The following is an 18,917-nucleotide window of genomic DNA, read 5'->3' on the forward strand; positions in this document are numbered from 1 at the left end:
TACCAACTACATGGACTCTGATTGGGAACAAAGCATGGCAAGCGCAGCGAGAGAATGCTGTACACTGATTTGTGGTCCATGTAATAAAGTCTACTAATTGACACAAAAACATGAAAAACGTATGTTGACATTTTATGTGTAGACCATTTTTCATGTCGGCATTTTGCATTTTGTCTATGTTGAACGTTTGTCTGTCAACATTTTCACTGTTGACCTAATATACCACACTCATAATAATGTACTAAGAGATCCCAGTAGAGGAGTAGCCAATGGCCACTTCTTATTGTGGAGGAGATACCGACATAGGAATGCGGGCCGACGCTATTTTCCCTCTATGGGGGTTGTGGATTCCCATGACGGAGAATAGCCCCTGTATGTTGGGATCCTGACTGTCAGGCATTTAAACAGTCAGGATTTCAATGTCGGTGTAGTAACCATCAGAATCCTGACTGTCGGAGCGTCTTCCGGCACCCGACAAATAGACAGGCCTTATTTTAAACACCTTTGAGTTGGAAAACCCCAATTTGTCTGTTTTTCCTTTTGAAAATAGGTGTTTGTAAGTTGAATGCACGTGATAGGGAGTGCGGGGGGGGGGGGGGGTGTGTGTTGGCGCATGTGAGAAGGACACTACTAACTGATAATGTTTTTACCCATAAGGTCAGTGCCATGGACTTCAGGCTTGCCAGATTGCCACAGACACAGCACTATTTGGGAATCCCTGCCCTGTCTCTGGCAGTTACCTCTCTATTTGGTACAGCTGCATGGAAGGTACAGTAAGTGCAAAATAACAACCTACAATGTGTTATACCTTAGTACAACTAATGGCAAGATAAAATATGGCCATGTCAACACAATAGCATTAGAATGTCGACATGGTTCAACATCTAGTCCAGGGGTAGCCTAACCTACCGTCATCTTCCCCAGGTTTGCGGCTCGATTTAGCAGATAATTGTCTCGTGTTTGAAAATGTGACCCTTACTGTACGGTGGCTCCTGACCCCATTCACTGGCAATCTATCCTGCATCATAAGCACCGGAGATGGACACTCTATTGATCCTTATCAGCCTGAGAAGTAAGTTAATGTTAGCCTAGGAGGACAGCACGTAGGGTCATGTGGAATCTGTGTAAATAACTGGTGTCCCTATTACGTGCCTATTACCATGTATTTAGTTCTAGTATTACCCAATATCTATGCAGTCACTTCCTCCTGCTCTGTATAAGTGGAGAATACTATTTAGTTATGTTACTGATGACCGAAACTATTCTGTACTTTCTGTAATAATACCGCGGACCTAACCTTCTGCCCTAGTTACATTAATAGTGTCAGTACTGGGGAGTAGGGCTGCAAACGGATGTGTACGCGTTTGCATGCGGTTGCACATAGGAGAAATCATTGAAATCATTTACATATCCTCCTATGGCCGGTGCTCGTAGCCGCCACGTGACCCAGGAGTCACTTGGCCGCAGCATGTATGGGCGTGATTTCAGGATGGGCACAGCCGTCATGTGCCGCCCTGAGAAGGCAGGGGAATGCCTGTGTTCGCTGGGGCCGGCCCAGTGTTTCTATGGGCATGTCCACCGTTTTTTTGTGGGCACGTCCATGAAATGCCGGGGGTCCACCCCGGAATGCCCCCTGCCTGTCAGTTAGGCTGCGAGTGCCATAGCGAAGGGAAAAATTGTCGAAACGTCAGCAGCCGGGACTGTACATGCGCATTGGCAACAATTCACATGCACAGACCCCCACCATCGCTGGTGGGGCTGAATTTGGACCTGTGCGAACAGGACTGAATCAGCCCTATTGACTGATCGTCAACATTCAGAACCGATCAACATTCTAAAGGGTCATACCACACCCTTTTTATTAGCATTTGCATTGTGTGTGTATAGGGCTGAGTGTATACTAAGGTTAGAATCTGTCTTGGGGAGAGGGGGGTACATGCCCCCGGATACACCCCCTAAATTGTAATTGTCTTTTAGTGTGTCCAGCAGCATAACTCACAGCTACGTAACACCTGGAGAATTTGCTGTGTTTGTGGAATGTTCGACCAGTGAATGGCATGTGACAGCGCAACGAAACATTATTGTGGAAGAGAGCGGCGGCATCCTAAGTATCACCGGTTGCTTCAGCCAACTTGCACTGCATGATGGGGCTTGTAGCGCTGCATATGGAGAGACCCTGTGGGTGCAGGTAGAGCTAAGTGCAGGTGAGAGACAAGAACAGTTTTTGCCATAACCAAAAATATTCCCAGAAATGCTGTTCACCCATAGGGTTACCTCTACAGGTTCTCTGTCACACAGACAGGGTGCCGGAAGACTCACCAACTGTCGTTTCTCCGACAGTCCGAATCCTGACTTAAACGGGCTATTTTCTCTCGTGGGAGTCCACATCCCCCATTAAGGGAGAATAGAATAGGTGGCGAGCGCAGCTCACCACTGACCCCGCAGCGTAGCGAGTGCTGCAAGGCAAGCCCACAAGGGGCTTGAATGCGCTCGTCCCCCTGTTGAGCTACTGACAGTCGGGATTCCGATGTCGGAGAAACAACCATCGCGACTGCCGGAGAGTTACACCATACCCCAGCACACATAGGGGGAAGTGTATCAAGCATTATAAAGTGGAGTAGTTGCCAAAAGCAACCAATCAATTTCTGTAATTTCAATTATTATGGGATCTATTTACTAAGACACTGAAAGCCTAACATGGCAGTAAGGTATACCGAGCCCACAGGGAGGCGGGGTCACACCTAGGCCTCACCCTTGCAGGCAGACAAAAAGTCTGCAGGTACATATTAAATGCAAAACCAGTAGATCCAGTTAATTGCAATAGCCACAACCTAGCAAATCTATAAAGGTGCCCATACACTAGGGCGATGTACATGCGATTTGGTTACTTTTTATGCAATTGCGGAAATAAATCGCATAAAAGGCACCAAATCGCATTTGTTTGACATCAGGTCCGATGCGATGTGTGGTCCCGTGTGCATCGCATCAGAGCCTGAGGATCGCACGGGTTGCAGGAGATGTGTCGCATTGCAACCAAGCCAGGCAGGCTTGACTAGGATTGCATACTGGCCCTTATTCTGGTTGACTCGCTCGGCCACAAATTTGCACGGGGACCGATGTTTTGCATATGCGCATGTGCATACGCTGGGTGTGTGCAAACTCAGCGCACTCAGTCTGTGTCGGCTCAATGGGAATCGTGTGCACATGAATCATAAATGACTAGTTTCACCTTATTAAATACAAACCATTACAATAAATACATTGTTTATTTATTTCATTACAACATGGCCGCCTTTTATATTCTAGGTAACAATGTGAGTTTGTTGCTCATGGCAGACAACATGACGTTATCCGAGTCCAGGGTGAAGAGCGGTGACACCTCTCACAATCTTTCCCTGGACGCAGCATCTCAACGTCTTCTTGGCCCAGGAGTGCGGCAGCTGCAGGTCATAGCATCTAACAACGTGACCGGACTCAGACTCAATGCCAGTGTCACCATTCAGCTCATTGAGGCGGTGTCTGGCCTACAAGCCCTGATGTCTACCAGCACACTGGAGGCTGGGAATGAGCTGCAAATAAATATGTCCTTATCCCATGGAGCACCGGCGGAAGTCAAGATTGAGATCAAAGGAACGAATGAAACCTTCACCCACTCCAGACAGTGCGCAACACAGCTGCAGCTATACAATATCACTATTGGCACAGAAGGTATGGCGCTTCTTTATTAAAAGCAATTGAAATCAGTGGCGTAACTATAGCTCCGCAGCCTCCGCGGTGGCGGGGAGGCGCAGAGCAAGTTTGGGCGCCGGGGGTCTGCTAGGCTATAGTTACCCGCTGCTGTCTGCGGTACCTGCCTGCCGTGCCGTGACTGCCGTCACAGTCCCGTCTCTCCTAGCGCTGGCTCCTGCTTCTATAATGAAAACGGACACTTAGAAAATGGCTGCCCCCATACTGCAGACAGTTTTCTGTCTGCAGTATGGGGGCAGCCATTTTCTAAGAGTCACGTTTCATTATTAGCAGCAGGAGCCAGCGCTACGGGACCGTGACGGCACAGCAGGCAGGTACCGCAGACAGCAGCGGGTGGGCAGGTATGGGCATGGGGGGGGGCTGACGAAGGGAGGGGGAGTGGGGGCGAATTTATTTTTAGCGGCGGGGGGCGCATAATAAGTAGCTACGCCACTGATTGAAATGTATAGGTCATCTAAACGCCGCCACACCACCGTCCACCCCCCCTCGCACGCCGATTTCCCCGCACGCATGCAAATGGATGTTTAGCATAAGCATCGATTAGCAGCCTTTCCTGCGGTGGTGAAATCAGCTGATGGTCGCGACTATGAAATGATTTCTCCAGGGCTCGCAGACCTCTCTGGTGTCTTAGATCTGCGGGTCCATGTACTGGAAGTGGACGGGCAGCTGACATCCGCTGACGTCAGCTGCCCGCCCCCGCACCTGCGTCACCGACGATTATCCATGGGAACCCCAGTGTTTTCATGGGAATGCCCATGATACGATGGGCGTTCCCATGGTCGTGACCACGGCCCGCTGCCCCATGCCCCGCACCAGCGAATAATCAATTTCCCGTGGCCGCTCACACGACCCCTGCTGTAGATAATAAAAATAAAACCACTTTTAGATTTCCAGAAGACACATATCTTGATTAACTGTATGTCACTTTGGTGAACGCAGGCACTTATACAGTGAAAGTTACAGCTGGGAACGCAGTGTCGAACATGAGCCTGGACATTGGAAACATTACAGTAATAGGGAACTCTACTCAACGAGAAGGTAAGGAATGCTCTGATTACACCTGCATTCCTCCCTGTGGCAGGACTACCTACAGTGCATGTGTGGAGTTTTTGCTAGCACTGTACCTTGCATTATATGTATTTATTATATGCATAGCTGCCTACCCTACTGCATTCTGCAGGAGACTCCCTGAAATAGCAGCAATCTCCCTCTCTCCCTCATTAGTCTAGCAATCTCCCTCATTTCACCTAACCCACATTACACTGTTACATTTTTTGGGGAAAAGGGAATGAGAGACAGACACATATACATTGAATGATCAACACCTATTCCCAGCACTTTAGCAAGTATAGTATCTCTTACTAACTGCTTTGGGGCTCATCCACGTTTGTATATGTCATTTTAAATTACACACCCACGCTTCTAGGTGCCACGTTCACAATTGCTTTTCACAATCTCTCCATATATGGAACTAGACACACCCTTAAGGTGGAGCATGACACGCCCCCTCAATGGGGCGCTGTGCAAAAGTCTATTCCCAACTATGATCTCCCTGAAACTAGTTTACAAAAGTAGGCAAGTATGATTATATGGGGAGTGTGTAGCTAATTAGTGCTCTTCACCCTGGCACTTAGTGCCATACATTACATAAAGTAGGTGTGTAAGCAGACAGCATCTGATTGGCTCCAACATGGACCAATTAGAAATTAGCAACACTTGAATGCTTTGGGAAAAGACCAGGAAACAAGAACCACCGTAGAAAACGTGAAGCGGTGAGTAAGTAGGTTTATATTACTGGCTGTTATGGTCAGTGCTGTGATTATTACTATTCCTATCCCAGGTCACCTCAGTCTTATAGTCCTAGTTATGGAGACAGTAATGTCTGTGGCAAGGACAACATATTCCACATGAGGTGAATGTGGAAGATTCAGTCCAGGATTTGGAGCAGCAGCAGGGCTAATAGGATCCAGTCTGGGTTTTCCTAAGATCTATTGTGAATCACTGTCTGTTAAATAACAACACCTCTTACAGTACTTCCTATAATATGTTTGTCCAGAGCTGAGGGTCAGTGTTCCCAATGCCTTTTAGTGGCTGGGCAATAGGGTGGGGAATGTGGGAATTACGTTAGGGAGCTTTGGAGTGTGCCCATACTGTGAAGCCTATGTGTTGCCGTCTGGAAAACCTGCCATGCTGTAACCCAAGGTCTGCCACGCTGTTACCATGTATGCTGTCCAATTGCTACAAATAAAGAACCAGACTTTATTTTATCCAGTCTATGTGATTCTTTGTCACATGTCATGTTAATGGACATTAGTTTACAGCCATGTTAATGAAATTAGGCTTATATTAATAGGTATTACTACTAATGGACATATTCCTGTGCATTACTACCTATGGTTATATTGCTATTAGTTTTCTGCTTACTACTGGGATTTTGCTACCTATATGCAAACACATTAATGTCATTGATCGTGTTGCGGCTTATGGGCATACAATTGGATGTTATTTAGCCACCCAGCTCATTGTCATTGAAGTCAGATGCAGTCCTTTTGGACACACAAGGCAGTCCCATTAGGGACCGTGAGTCCAGGCTGCTTTAGGCAGAGTGCTGGCTTCCTGTATAAAGTCACTTCCTGCCTAATTGCACAGCCCAATTCCGGCTGCTATGGGCTGCAGTCGGTGCAGTCAACAGAAGCCAGGATTTTCACATATGCACCGCAGTGTGCATGTGCCAGTCCCAGCACCTACCAGAACCATTGCACAGATGTCGGGACATGGGCCTGGCAGCTGTCTCCTCCCCAGGCATGGGGGTAGTGGCTGTCCCCCTGCCAAATGTAAGCAGGAGCTGCCACTGGTTATTACTATTTCCACGGCAATAACATATACAGTATATATACTTTTATAGGTTTTTCATTTTCCTATGTTACCTTCCATCATTCCTGATACTAACAGATCCAAAATAAAGCTACTATTTGGGGGTAATTCAGATGTGATTGGAGTAGATTCCCCATTGTAAAGTACTGATTATCGGATGAGCAGGGCCTGTTCTGTGCATGCAGGTAGGGGTATTGCGACAACGGACGTCGGACTGTTTTTTGTAAGCAACAGCAATAGCGACTCCAACCACGGGCGGAATGTAATCCCATCAGAATTTGGCGGCAATGCGGGATGTCAGCCAAACTCTGACTTTTTCTAAAGGGACAATCGCTAATAAGGCATTGTTTTGCTTTGTAACTGATTGCCCCTTTAAAAAATTCCGAGTTCGACCGGCATCCCGCACTGGTGAATGAGGGCCTTTATACATAGTTTCTACTTGTTCATTATATAGGGCTCATTTTCTTCACACACAGAGACACAAGACAAGCACAGAACGCCAGGCAAGGAGGAAAAGGTGAGTGTTTGCATTTACATTGTTATTAAACGATATCTGAATATCTCTCCAAGGGTTGAAACACTCCCCCTATATTGTACCGATACCATTTTACAGCTCTGTAATATTACAATTATCCTTTCAACTATATCACATAGGATGTCTTAAAGAAGCAATTGACAATGCAACTAAAATCCCGCAGCCATGTCAGTCCCTTCTCCAACATCAGCCTGCAATGGCCCAACAGTCCGGGCACTAATATCAGCTGGTCGTGTGGTAAGTGCTGCTGGATAGCTGCTGTGTGCTACAATGAATGACCTTGGCCGCACTCCTGACAACGGTCATGGAAAAGCCTTTGCTCTCTCTTTCTGTAGGTTATTGTTGGCCTGGCTGGTTTGAGTGTGTGGAGCAGAATCTAGTTAACACCACCTCCGATCGGGTTGTGATCCCTGCTACCTGCCTGCCACCTCCCAACGCTGCTTTCACCATCCGGGCTGTGGCGACTCACAGTGAGCATGGTGTGGTACAGGATGAGAAGTGCTTCTATGTAACTGCCAAGAACCAGCTCCGGGCTACAATCAGGTGTGACTCAAGTATACACTGCAATACTGGAGATATCTGTTACCAAGGACATCATTGCATGGAGTGCAGCTGCTGTAGGGCCCAGACCTGAATGGGGCCCATCTTTTCTGTCACAGTTACATGTGTTATACACAAGGGTGTAGCTACCATAGGTGCAGGGATTGCAGCTGCTATGGGGCCCCGAGCTGAGAGGGGCCACCTCCCCTGTCACAGTTACATGTGTTATATACAGGGTGTAACTACCATAGGTGCAGGGAGTGCTGCTGCTATGGGGCCCAGAGCTGTGAGGGGCCACCTTCCCTGTCACAGTTACATGTGTTATATACAGGGCAAGGCCGGACTACCCATCTGGCCGTTTTGTGCATAAAGTTTGCCGCAGTCATCCGGCACCTGAGCCCGCCCCGCTGCCTCCCTGTCCGTCACTGTCTGTGCACCTCGCCGCCGTGTCATTTGCATATTGACAAAAAGACATCATGGTGTGGACGCTGCCGCTCCTGAGCCAGCTGCCTCCAGTCCTGGCCACCCATCACTCTGCACCCCCCACCCCTCATTAGCATTTTAACATCATGACACCGCCGCACCTGACCCGCCGCGCCACATCCAGTGACAGTCCTGAGGAGGGGGGAGCTGAGGGACGTGCCAGCCACGTGCCACCCTCCACGCTGCATCAGACAGCTGCACGCCAACGTACACCGGCCCGCTGTCCTCTGCTTTCTGGGAATGCACCCCTTACATTCTGGTACTTAAGAGGTTCTGTCCACCTGGTTTCTCAAGTGGGTGAGACAAAAACTCTTCTTCTTCCATATATCAACCGGTGTTAGAGCTTATTGCTATCTGACAACTTTACTTTATTGCCTATGTTCTAAGGACTCACTGTTCAGTTATTGTTTTTATATTATATTCTTATGTTTTATTATAATACAATTTCTGTTGTTTATGGTATGTGTCACAATGTGTAATGGGCATTACGGTGTGTGCCACAATGTGTAATGGGCATTACGATGTGTGCCACAATGTGTAATGCCTCCTTTTTGGTGTACCACGCCTCCTTCCCATGAGGCCACGCCCTCTTTTTGCTGCGCAGCTTCGCCGCGCAAGGGTCCCGCCTGCTAGAGGTGGGCCTGTGTGCTCAAAATGCCAGGGCTGATTTCTGGTCCCAGTCCAGCCCTGATACAGGGTGTAGTTACCATAGGTGCAGGGAGTGCAGCTGCTATGGGTCCCAGAGCTGGGAGGGGCCACCTTCCCTGTAACAGTTACATGTGTTATATACATGGTTGTAGCTACCATAGGGGTGTGGATATTAGATAGACAGTCAATAGGTCGACCCCAAAAGGTAGCTAACAGGGTCAAAAGGTCGACATGAAAAAAGGTAGACACGCGAAAAGGTGTCTTGTGGCAATAACTCTCCCTAGGTCCCCTTTAAGCAGGAGCTAGATGAGATACATAACATATACTGTACAGTATATTTAGTAGTATACTGTGCTGTAATGTGGGGTACACACCACGACGACCCACTCACGATGCACATTGTGAGCGGGTCGTCAGTGTTTCTTCAGACCCGCTCACGATGATGCGGGGGGCACGACCCGCTCACGATGTGCACTGTGAGCGGGTCTGATCCGATGGCGACCCGCACCCGGCAGTATGGTCGTTATTCAGATCCTACCTGCAGCAGGTAGGATCTGAAAAAACGGCCGACCGACCCGCGGGACCGCGCATCGGATCGGTATCGGTCCACACCAGGACAGAAAAGGGCCCAATCACCACACAATCTACATCCAATTGGTCGGAATTGGATCTAGATTGAGGGGATCGGGCCCTAGTCGTCCTGGTGTGTACCAGGCATTAGACTCTTCCTTTAAAACCTTTATTGGCAATTAGATAAAATAGGCATGTGCCTTCATCCTTACATAGCAGAGACCAGTATTTATAGATGATCAGCTGTGCAATAAACCACACATAGGATGCCTGGCTATAAATTCGGAGTAGCGATGGACACCAGCAACTCATCCATAAATGGATGTCTTAGCTGGGACCATCGATAGTAACAAACTATCTGGTCATGTACCATCAATAGTACCTATGTCCATGCACCTCACTTGTGCAACTGCTTTAGTACTTGGGGGAGTCTAGCTCAGCTAAAGAGCAAGGCGGCACTCTGTATGTGTGTCACTTACATACACTGGGGCATGGATGCTGATGTTCCGCCTTGAGAGGTGACTGGAGACACCCCCCTCTCCATTCTATTCTAGGGTACAGATTACATTTCTGTTGGCAGAGGAGGGGTCTCCCGAGGGGTGTGGGGGGAGGGGCGAGAGATGGAACACTTTTTTTTTATTTTATTTTTATTTTCATGTTTGATATTCTTTATCTGAACCTGGCATCTGATGGAGACATCTTGCAAGAATTCTGTGGGATGTGGTTAACATCCTGGCTGTTGGGATGCCAGCAGTCAGAATACAGACACCGGAATCCCAACTTGCGGCAGAAGAACGGCGCTGGAATCCTGACATCGACGGAGGCTGTAGGAAGGGAGGGTTAGGGGGCGAGCAGGGGAAAGGTAAACATACTTATCAGACCTCTGTCGGGATTCCCTTAATTTTTAAGGCGGGTCATATTGAGGGCCATCATGCTAATGACTCCTCTGATCTGTCAGCCAGTGATCCAGTCTGAAACATCATTTAAATTGTTCTGTTACGACTCCTTGGATCACTGGATTAAAGATCCGAGAAATAAGGCAGCTCCGCCCCCCTCCTCAGTGCTCCACCTCTTCTGTCCCTTTCACCCTCTTCCATTCCCCCTAACCCACTGCCTCCCCCATTGCATTAACAGTCCCTTCACTTGACTTGTCTGCTGTTTTTGTTCTTATATGATTATTATTGGCTTTGTTTGCTATTACTAGCATTTATTTTCTATTGAAAGATCCCATTAATCTTCTTGCTTTAGTTGTGAGACCAACTGCAAGGATGTCAACCTGTCCAACGCCATGGTGTTGCGCGCCGCGTGTGAGGATTGTGAAGACGTTACATATAGCTGGTATCTTGATGATGGCTTAATTAAGAAGGTTAGTTCTTACCAACGTACAGGTCATGTATAGAAAGCCTCTGCCCAGCTGGTGACATCCTTTGGTGCCAAGAAGGAGGGGTGGTACACAGAGCAAAGGCCCCTTGGGGGTCTGATGGGGTCCTATGCCTGCCAGGGAGGTGCAGCCACACAGGGTCAGCTCAGCATGTACTGAGGGCCTCAGTAATCACAATGGGGCATGGCTACACCCACACACTCACTAGTCATGTGGCTAGTGGCAGGACATGACTATGGTGGGACATAGCTACACCCACAGCCATGCCCCTAGTGGCGGGACATGAAAGATAGTATTTGCTCCTCCCATAGCTCTTCATGTGGGAGGAGCTGTAGGATTAGTACATCAAAGAAACTAGAATGTAATGGTGCTCAGGAAGTGGAAGTAACCAGGAGTTACCCTGTACTTTTGTGGCCGGTACCTTGTTCTCTCCAAGTGTGTTTATATGGACCAACGCAACATGTTTATATATGCCCTGCAAAGTCAGGAACCCTACATGTATATGGGAAGCGGTCATCTATTAGAATGAACTTAGGTCTACAGTCATTAGGTCAACCCCACTAGGTCACCTGGCAGGAAGGTCGACCTGACTTAAGGCCGACATGGGCCAAGGTCGACATGACTTAAGGTCGAATTTGCATAAAGGTCGACATGAGGAAGGTCGACTGGTCATACGGTCGACATGGGGTTTTTCACTGTTTTTTGAGCCGACATGTGCCGACAGGCGGTATTTCATGCCCTACCATCCACTAGGGCATGGAGGAGGTTATTAAAGCTGTGGCGAGCGAAGCGAGCCACCGTGCCCGAAGCATTGCGAGCGTCCGATTCTCATTGCCAACTGTGTCCATGTCGACGGTGTCGACATTCGGATAAAAAACCAGTAAAAAACCCATGTCGACCTTATGACCAGTCGACCTTCCTCATGTCGATCTTTATGCAAATTCGACCTTAAGTCATGTCGACATTGGCCCATGTCGACCTTAAATCAGGTCGACCTTCCTGCCAGTCGACCTAATGGGGTCGACCTAATTACTGTAGACCTAAGTTCATTCTGACAGATGTACCGATTTCATGTATACAGAGATGGCAATACTGTGACAGCTACCTGTAAGTGGCTTTTCCTGACCCATAATACCGTTCTGATGAGTTTTAAGGTGATAATATTCAACCAAAATATTTAATTTCTAAATGTTTCATAACTTTGTAAAACATTTCCCTTCCTTCCAGCCGATGAGCCTCCCTGCCATGTGCCACCAGCGGGATTTCAGACTCAGTTCTCTGATCTTGCTACAAAGTAACACGACCACGTTAGTGCTGAACAGCACCTTCTTACAGAACCAATCGGACGGCGCATTCAGAATAAAGCTGATAGGTGACTTTAAATCATTAACTTATACTTGCAACTTTAATCAAATACATTGCCCTTGGAGATGACACACTGTTATCAAGTGGACAGTTTAGCGATGTCGTATACATTAGCATTGTGGGAATATAATTTATTTGATGATATTAATAGCATAATAGCATCGCTGGAAAGCACAGAAATAAACTAGAAACAAAAGCAAAGTATGGTAATATTTCAAAAATATTAAATGCAACCCATCCTAAATACACAGTCATGTTCTTTTCATTGTGTTTTATCGTGAAATTTCTGGTTGTTTTTTTTTAGCCAAGAATTCCCATGAGTATGGGGAGGAGATGATGGTTGTTAGAACTCTACCTCCACCAGAGGTACCGACCTGTACTGTAGAGCCTGGTGAGGGTTCTGCAATGACCAGTTTCCGGATATCCTGCCTTCCTCCGTGTTCTCTTACTGACTCCTGTATCCATGACGATCGCATCTCTCTTACTTACTGCTTTTATCCCAAGCCAAGTAAGTGTCAATAGATGAGAGGTTTTAAATCTCTGGGGCCTGGATAGAGATTTCAAATCAATAAAACAGACAACACTAGCTTAGAATTTTTGTGACATTGTTGGTAGGACATTGGTCTAGATTCAAAAGTCCAACGCGAAAACATTTTTGACCTTGCTTCTCTTAAGACCCTATACACTAGTTAGATTTTGCATGGCCGATTCCAACCATTCGGGTCGATATATCGTCTGAAAAGTGCCACATCATTGCATCGTTTGTGTTTTCCATCCGATCCGATGCGCGGTCCCGCGAGTGCCGGATAGGAGCCTCTAGGTTGTTCGGTCTGCACCAGTGATGTATCGGAATGGGATGGAAAAAGAAGTGCATTATGTTCATGTGATACTGTATATCGTATGTCATATATAGCAGAAAATTTGACTGACGTTTCCAGTCCCCCTAGCCCCTAATCCAGCCCATCAGATATATCTTATGGTACAATTGTATACCATATATTGAATGCAATTTATCAGGGCTTGATCAATTGAATGCGATATATCTTATGCAAAAATGATACCAAAGTACAAAATCGTTTGGAATCACTGCCAGGAAGGTCCAGGGGGAGTTCAAGGCAAATTGCATCCAGCTTCAGCTTCAGATATATCTTTGTAGTGTATGGGGTCCTTTAGAGTGAGGCTCACTTAGGGACAATCACTTACATTGCATTGTTTTGCCTTGGAAGTGATTGCACATTTACATAATGGTGTTTAGATAGAATCTGCCTAATAAGCTTTTTTTTTTGTTTGTAACATTAAATAAAACTGAGATTAGACAAAATGATGTTCTCTATTTTATCTGTGACCGTTTGTCAGCAGTCACAGAACTGTATGAGGTTTTATCAGTCACAGAGCAAAATGTGAATCAGTCATTTTGTATTTAGCAATGGAAAACATTAATATAGGATATTATTTAATGCCAATTGGTGCTTTGTATTTATAGTAAAGATTATTATGAAATAAGGGGCCCATTCAGACCTGTTCGCTAGACTGCGTATACTCACAGCCTAGCGAACAGGTAAGAGCTGCCCGCCGCCCTGCCGCAACCAATCAGCAATACAAATGGAATTAGTATAAGTGTGATCAATGAAAGCAGAAGTCTTATTGGTCGATACTGGTTCCTTGCACTTTTACACCACATGAGTATGTCACTTCCATTAGTGCCGCCTCTTTCAACTCGTCTGCCCTTTATATGTTCCAGAGTCTCAGCTGTACTGTGGCCCGAATCAGGAACTTCCCTCTGTCCATTTACAGCTTGGAGAAGAAGAGAACGGCTTCCTGCTGAACATTACGGTTACCGTCACTAATAACTTTGGAGATTCTGTCAACACCACAGTGAAAGTTAAGGTGAACTGTCCATCAAACAAGCCCTTTACATCACACAAAGCATTTATATATTTTTCCTATTTTTATATTTTCAATGTTTTTTTCTTTATTTGCACTGTACTTTTGCAGGAGTCATTTACACATATTCCCCTTCACCAATACCCTTCCCCCTACTGAACGCCATTACTCTTCTTAGGCAGAATCTTGGTTCATTTGCCCCGACCAGTTCCTCCTCCTCTCTAAACTTCCCTTTCTCCACTTTCATTACTACCATCTCCTGTTCTGCTCAAGCAGTCTCCTTTTATGACCGTGACGTCAAGGTCATAAAAGTATAGTCCATACACTATGGTGCCTTATCACTTCTTTCTCTATCTCTGCTGCCCCTCTCCGACAATCACTATACTATAAATTTAAATAGGAGAGAAACACCAACTGCCATTCCAAACGGACTCATTGGTAGTTTGTGTTTCTCTACTATTTAAAATTGAGAACTGTACTGCAGCCCCGCCTCTGGATCCGCCACTACATAGAAATCATATTTTCATTCTGGCTTACAACTGTTGCACCTACTTACACTGTCTCCTATTGTGTCCACCCATATCCCCATAGATTGTAAGCTCCTATGTGCTATATTCTCCCTTTAATTCTGTATCTAATTGAATTTATATACTCTTTATATTACTTTGTAATTATAGTTATTTTTGTCAGTTACATCTTCTTATACAGCTTTATGGTGCATTTTAAGTAGATAATAATAGTTCTCACGATTTTGGGGGTATTCAATTATCCTCAATCATTTTTCTACCCAAAAAAACAGGCCTAATTTTATTATCATCTATTCAATTAAAGCTCCTTGATAAAAATCTAAGATTTTAGGACGATACACACACATACACATGGGATCTGGGATAAGTATTTGGATCTCATATGTTAATGCGACTCTGATGGCTGCTTATTAGGGATTATGCTTTTTATATCCGAGGCACATGATGCATAATCCCTGATAAGTGTTGAGTATCACGTGTAATTGAATAACCCCTGGCGAACATTAGCGGTGGTAAATTACTGCAGTTTATTGACTCCTCCTCTTTGTATACATACTATAAAGACGTATAACTGGGCTTAACCAGGGTTTTATGATTTTTATTTATTTATTTAGTAATCTATTTTATGCATGATGGAGGTTGTGGGCTGTGATGGGGTTGTGGCGTGAAAGCCACACAGCAACATTGCCTAGGCTGGTAGCAGTGTTTAGCCTATGCCTGATTAACTCCCATTGCTTTTGTCTGATATAATTTTCTAGGTCAGACCGGACGAGACAAGCATCGACAACCTGGCATCTTTCCTCTCTGAGAGGTCTGCCAACATTTTTAAAGAGGGAAGTGACAGTAACTCACTACTTCAGCTGTACAAATCTGTATCTTCTGTCTTAAATCAAGAGGCCCCCGTTGACAACCACAATATTTCAATGCAAAGGGACAAGAAAGAGGTGTGGCTTATATACAAGCATAATAATGCATGCAATACTGTTGTACGCAGTCACTGGGATAAGCAAAGCAAAGCCGGTGGCCATATCTGTACAAATTGTGGTGACCGCAACTTTAGCGTATTTTCTCACAACTGCTGCATACAAATACTTCAGAACAGGGGAAACTCTGCGCTGAATTTTTCAATTAACCTTTGGTTGAATTCACAATACACAGATCCAAATGATTTTTAAAAGTATAATACTTTTATTTTTAATATCTAGCAGAAGAAATAACACAATAAAATATAAATAAATGAAATATACAATTAGGTGGCCACCTTATTTAAAATTATATAGATATAAATGATCAATTTCATTTGTTAAAAATATATATATTAGTATACTGCTTTGGAGTATGCCATACAACCATTAATGGGATTATCTCGTGTACTTTCCAATATAATGTGGTCCCAGTAAGGAGAATATCGCAATCTGGATTTCTTGCAATATATTTTATGGAGAGGTCAGTCCGGACTCCACTGGCCTCTTGTATTGTATGATAGTGTTCACAGCATTGTCCAGCCGGTATGCTGTCTGTTTGGAGGTACTGTATAATAGCAATGTATGGGTAATTGGGAGAACACCACGTCTCTCACCCGTGGCGTGCTCGCTCTCCTTTCTGTCAAGTGATGCAGCTGAGAAGGCTTCACGTACATCCCCGCAGGGCTGCCCTAAGGGGGGCTATCGAGAGTCTAGTCACAGGCCTGGGGCCAGATGCACTAAGCTTCAAAAGTGATAAAATGGAGAGTGATAAACATCCAACCAACCAGCTCCTGCCTGACATATTTTCAAACGCAGCCTGTGACATGTCAGGCACGAACTGATTGGCTGGCTGTTTATGACTCTCCATTTTATCACTTTTGAAGCTTAGTGCATCTGGTTCCAGGACAGAAAGGGCCCAGGATTGGAGTCTATCATTATTTCCTTGAAGCAATATAGAGGTAGAGTAGTGTGACCAGTGCTTCGGACACTGGAGGTCTCAACAAGCACACCAGGGGGGGTTTTGAGAAGGGACCCTACTTAATTTGTCAGTTCTGGGCCCCACAATGTCTAATGGCAGCCCTGCATCTCTGAATCAAGCCCTGGAATCACAAAGCATTTTTGATTAGATTTAGCTGCAATAATTTCCAGAATTATGGTTCAGGCTTTAGGGATATCCATTTCCAAGTGGTTAAATCAAATTGACTGAGGTACTTATTACAGTATCATCACCTATGCTCAAGCATGGATATCCTTAAAACCTAAAAAAAAGGGGGTGGTAGCAGCGCTAAAAAATAATTTGAAAAAGAAATTGGATGATCTTTACAAATATATTTTACTTAAATAAAAAACAAACGTGTAAACAAATAAATAAAATTTGCATATTCAATATACAGTAGATAAAAAAACGCCCACTTCCAGCAATAGCAGCAATAGGAGAGTCCGTTCCTAGTAGGACCAGATTTAACGAGAGGAAGATATAGTTACCGCTCCATACATGTAGGTAATGAACTGTCCTGGTATCCACGTGGTCGGCCCAAGATGGCACAAATAACCGAAGTCCACTGGAATTAGCCTCGGACAATAAGTTGGATAACCTCAGGTACCTGGGTGGTATACTTTGAAATTGTATGCGGTGATGTTCCTGGATTAGGTGTCCCAAGATGTTGAAAGGGACAATAGGGTCCTCTGCTGGACTGGTCCAGACTGCAATCCAAAGTAGTGGTGGTGGATAAGGGGCAACAGCGTTTCGCTGCTACAGCAGTTTTATCAAAGGTGTCCTTAAAACCTGGACTGTAATGGCTGAGTTTAGGAAACATTCTGGGGATGTTGGAAATGTGGCCATTTTCTGCAGATATTGCTGTTAGTGAGTAATCTATTTCAAAATGAAACCTTATTCTTTGTAAGGAATGGAACCGTTGCTGGTTATCTTAAGGACGGACTATATTCATGCTGCAGAGTATGACTGACACTTTTTCTTTCCTTTCTAGTTACGAGAAGTAATGCTATCAGCGCTCTCTGTTGTTAACGTCACATCACTGCACACAGCGCTGCAGATGTCCGAGGTGCTGAAGGACATTACATTAAGAAGTGAAGAATTGTCTTCCTCAGCTCAGGTCAGAATAAATATGCAATAAAATGAAATAACCTAGACCGATGGAAACTATAGATAAAATTAAATACGCTGGGTGGGCACCTACAACTTCCGTCCTCTCCTAATGTCACATCCTTGTCAAAGGATAGAAGTGGATCAAGACGCAACCCATTATCATGCCAAATAGTTTGCTACCACAGTTTTGCCGCACACAACATATTCCTCTCTTCCTGCTCAATGTCAGTTCCCATCATGCACTGCAGACCCACAGATACACTGTAAAGCCCCATACACCCTAGAAAATAAAGTGAAAAATATAATTCAGAAAAATTTCTGAAGGTTATCACAATATCGTGTGTACGCTCAATATCATTAAGAGCACTCCAGCACCTCCTTAACGAAGATTGATATCTACCGTTCGGTCAATTTTGCAATATAGCCAAGCGACCTACATGTTAAATGGGCCCCGGTGATGTCTCTGAATGATATTGGTGGACAATATCCTTCAGTGTGGACGCAAAAATATTGCCTGTCCGCTGCCAATATGGTTAACTATATCAGCCACGGCCCCTGTCAGCTAGTGTGTAGGGGGCTTAAAGTTGAGTGTTTGGTGGACGGGACTATGTAAAAACCGGACCCGGACTTCACTCCGGACCGCCGGACAGGACATCAAAATCTGCAGTCCGGAGCTTGTAGGGTCCGGTCCGGGGGGTGTCCTGTCTGGGGGGTGTCTTGTCCGGGGGGGTCCCTGTGATAGCTATCACCAGGAACATGGGGGAGGGGAGATTACAGCCTCCCCGGGTGGTCCGGACTGTCCGGTTTTTGCTACATGCCCGGACCATACAGGGAAGCTTTATTCTACCCCTCCTCCTCTACCTGGTGACAGGTGTGACAGGCAGCCCCCCCGGACAGGACACCCCCGGACAGGACACCCACCGGACCGGAGGCTACAAGCTACAAAATGCAGAGTTTGATGTCCCGTCCGGTGGTCCGGGGGTTTTGTCCTGGTCCGGTTTTCACCCATACGCCTGGTGGACAGTTATATTATATGCGGCATTGGTGTTCCACAAATCGCCTCCAATTATGACCAACACTTTTCTTCTAGGTGGAAGCCATGACTGTGCTGAAAGACGTCAGCCATTCCTTATTGACCATAAACAACGAACAAGACCAAGCAATGGAACAAACAGCTAATTATCTCTTCAATGCTATAAGTAACGTCCTGGAAGCCACTGCAAGGAACGGGACTGCTGGGGAGAGTCGGGTAGGTCTTGTGTAGGAAATGAGATGATAGCATATTCGCTAA

At 45.7% G+C, this 18,917-nt stretch overlaps 1 protein-coding gene across 1 annotated transcript in view; it reads left to right on the forward strand.

The window, feature by feature from the left end:
* Positions 1 to 18,917, forward strand: part of LOC146046157 (polycystin-1-like protein 2) — a 73,387-nt gene that overhangs the window by 7,350 nt on the left and 47,120 nt on the right. The window contains exons 4-18 of the mRNA XM_083165374.1: positions 658 to 768; positions 925 to 1,072; positions 1,978 to 2,204; positions 3,307 to 3,708; positions 4,687 to 4,785; positions 7,098 to 7,138; positions 7,276 to 7,393; positions 7,492 to 7,699; positions 10,646 to 10,763; positions 12,006 to 12,150; positions 12,448 to 12,651; positions 13,885 to 14,030; positions 15,313 to 15,498; positions 17,508 to 17,633; positions 18,717 to 18,875. Of these exons, the coding sequence (XP_083021500.1) occupies positions 658 to 768; positions 925 to 1,072; positions 1,978 to 2,204; positions 3,307 to 3,708; positions 4,687 to 4,785; positions 7,098 to 7,138; positions 7,276 to 7,393; positions 7,492 to 7,699; positions 10,646 to 10,763; positions 12,006 to 12,150; positions 12,448 to 12,651; positions 13,885 to 14,030; positions 15,313 to 15,498; positions 17,508 to 17,633; positions 18,717 to 18,875 (2,438 nt within the window). The remainder of the gene's footprint in view (positions 1 to 657; positions 769 to 924; positions 1,073 to 1,977; positions 2,205 to 3,306; positions 3,709 to 4,686; positions 4,786 to 7,097; positions 7,139 to 7,275; positions 7,394 to 7,491; positions 7,700 to 10,645; positions 10,764 to 12,005; positions 12,151 to 12,447; positions 12,652 to 13,884; positions 14,031 to 15,312; positions 15,499 to 17,507; positions 17,634 to 18,716; positions 18,876 to 18,917) is intronic.

Source organism: Crinia signifera, chromosome 11 (genome assembly GCF_055691185.1).
Source record: "Crinia signifera chromosome 11, ASM5569118v1, whole genome shotgun sequence".
Lineage (NCBI taxonomy): Eukaryota > Metazoa > Chordata > Amphibia > Anura > Myobatrachidae > Crinia > Crinia signifera.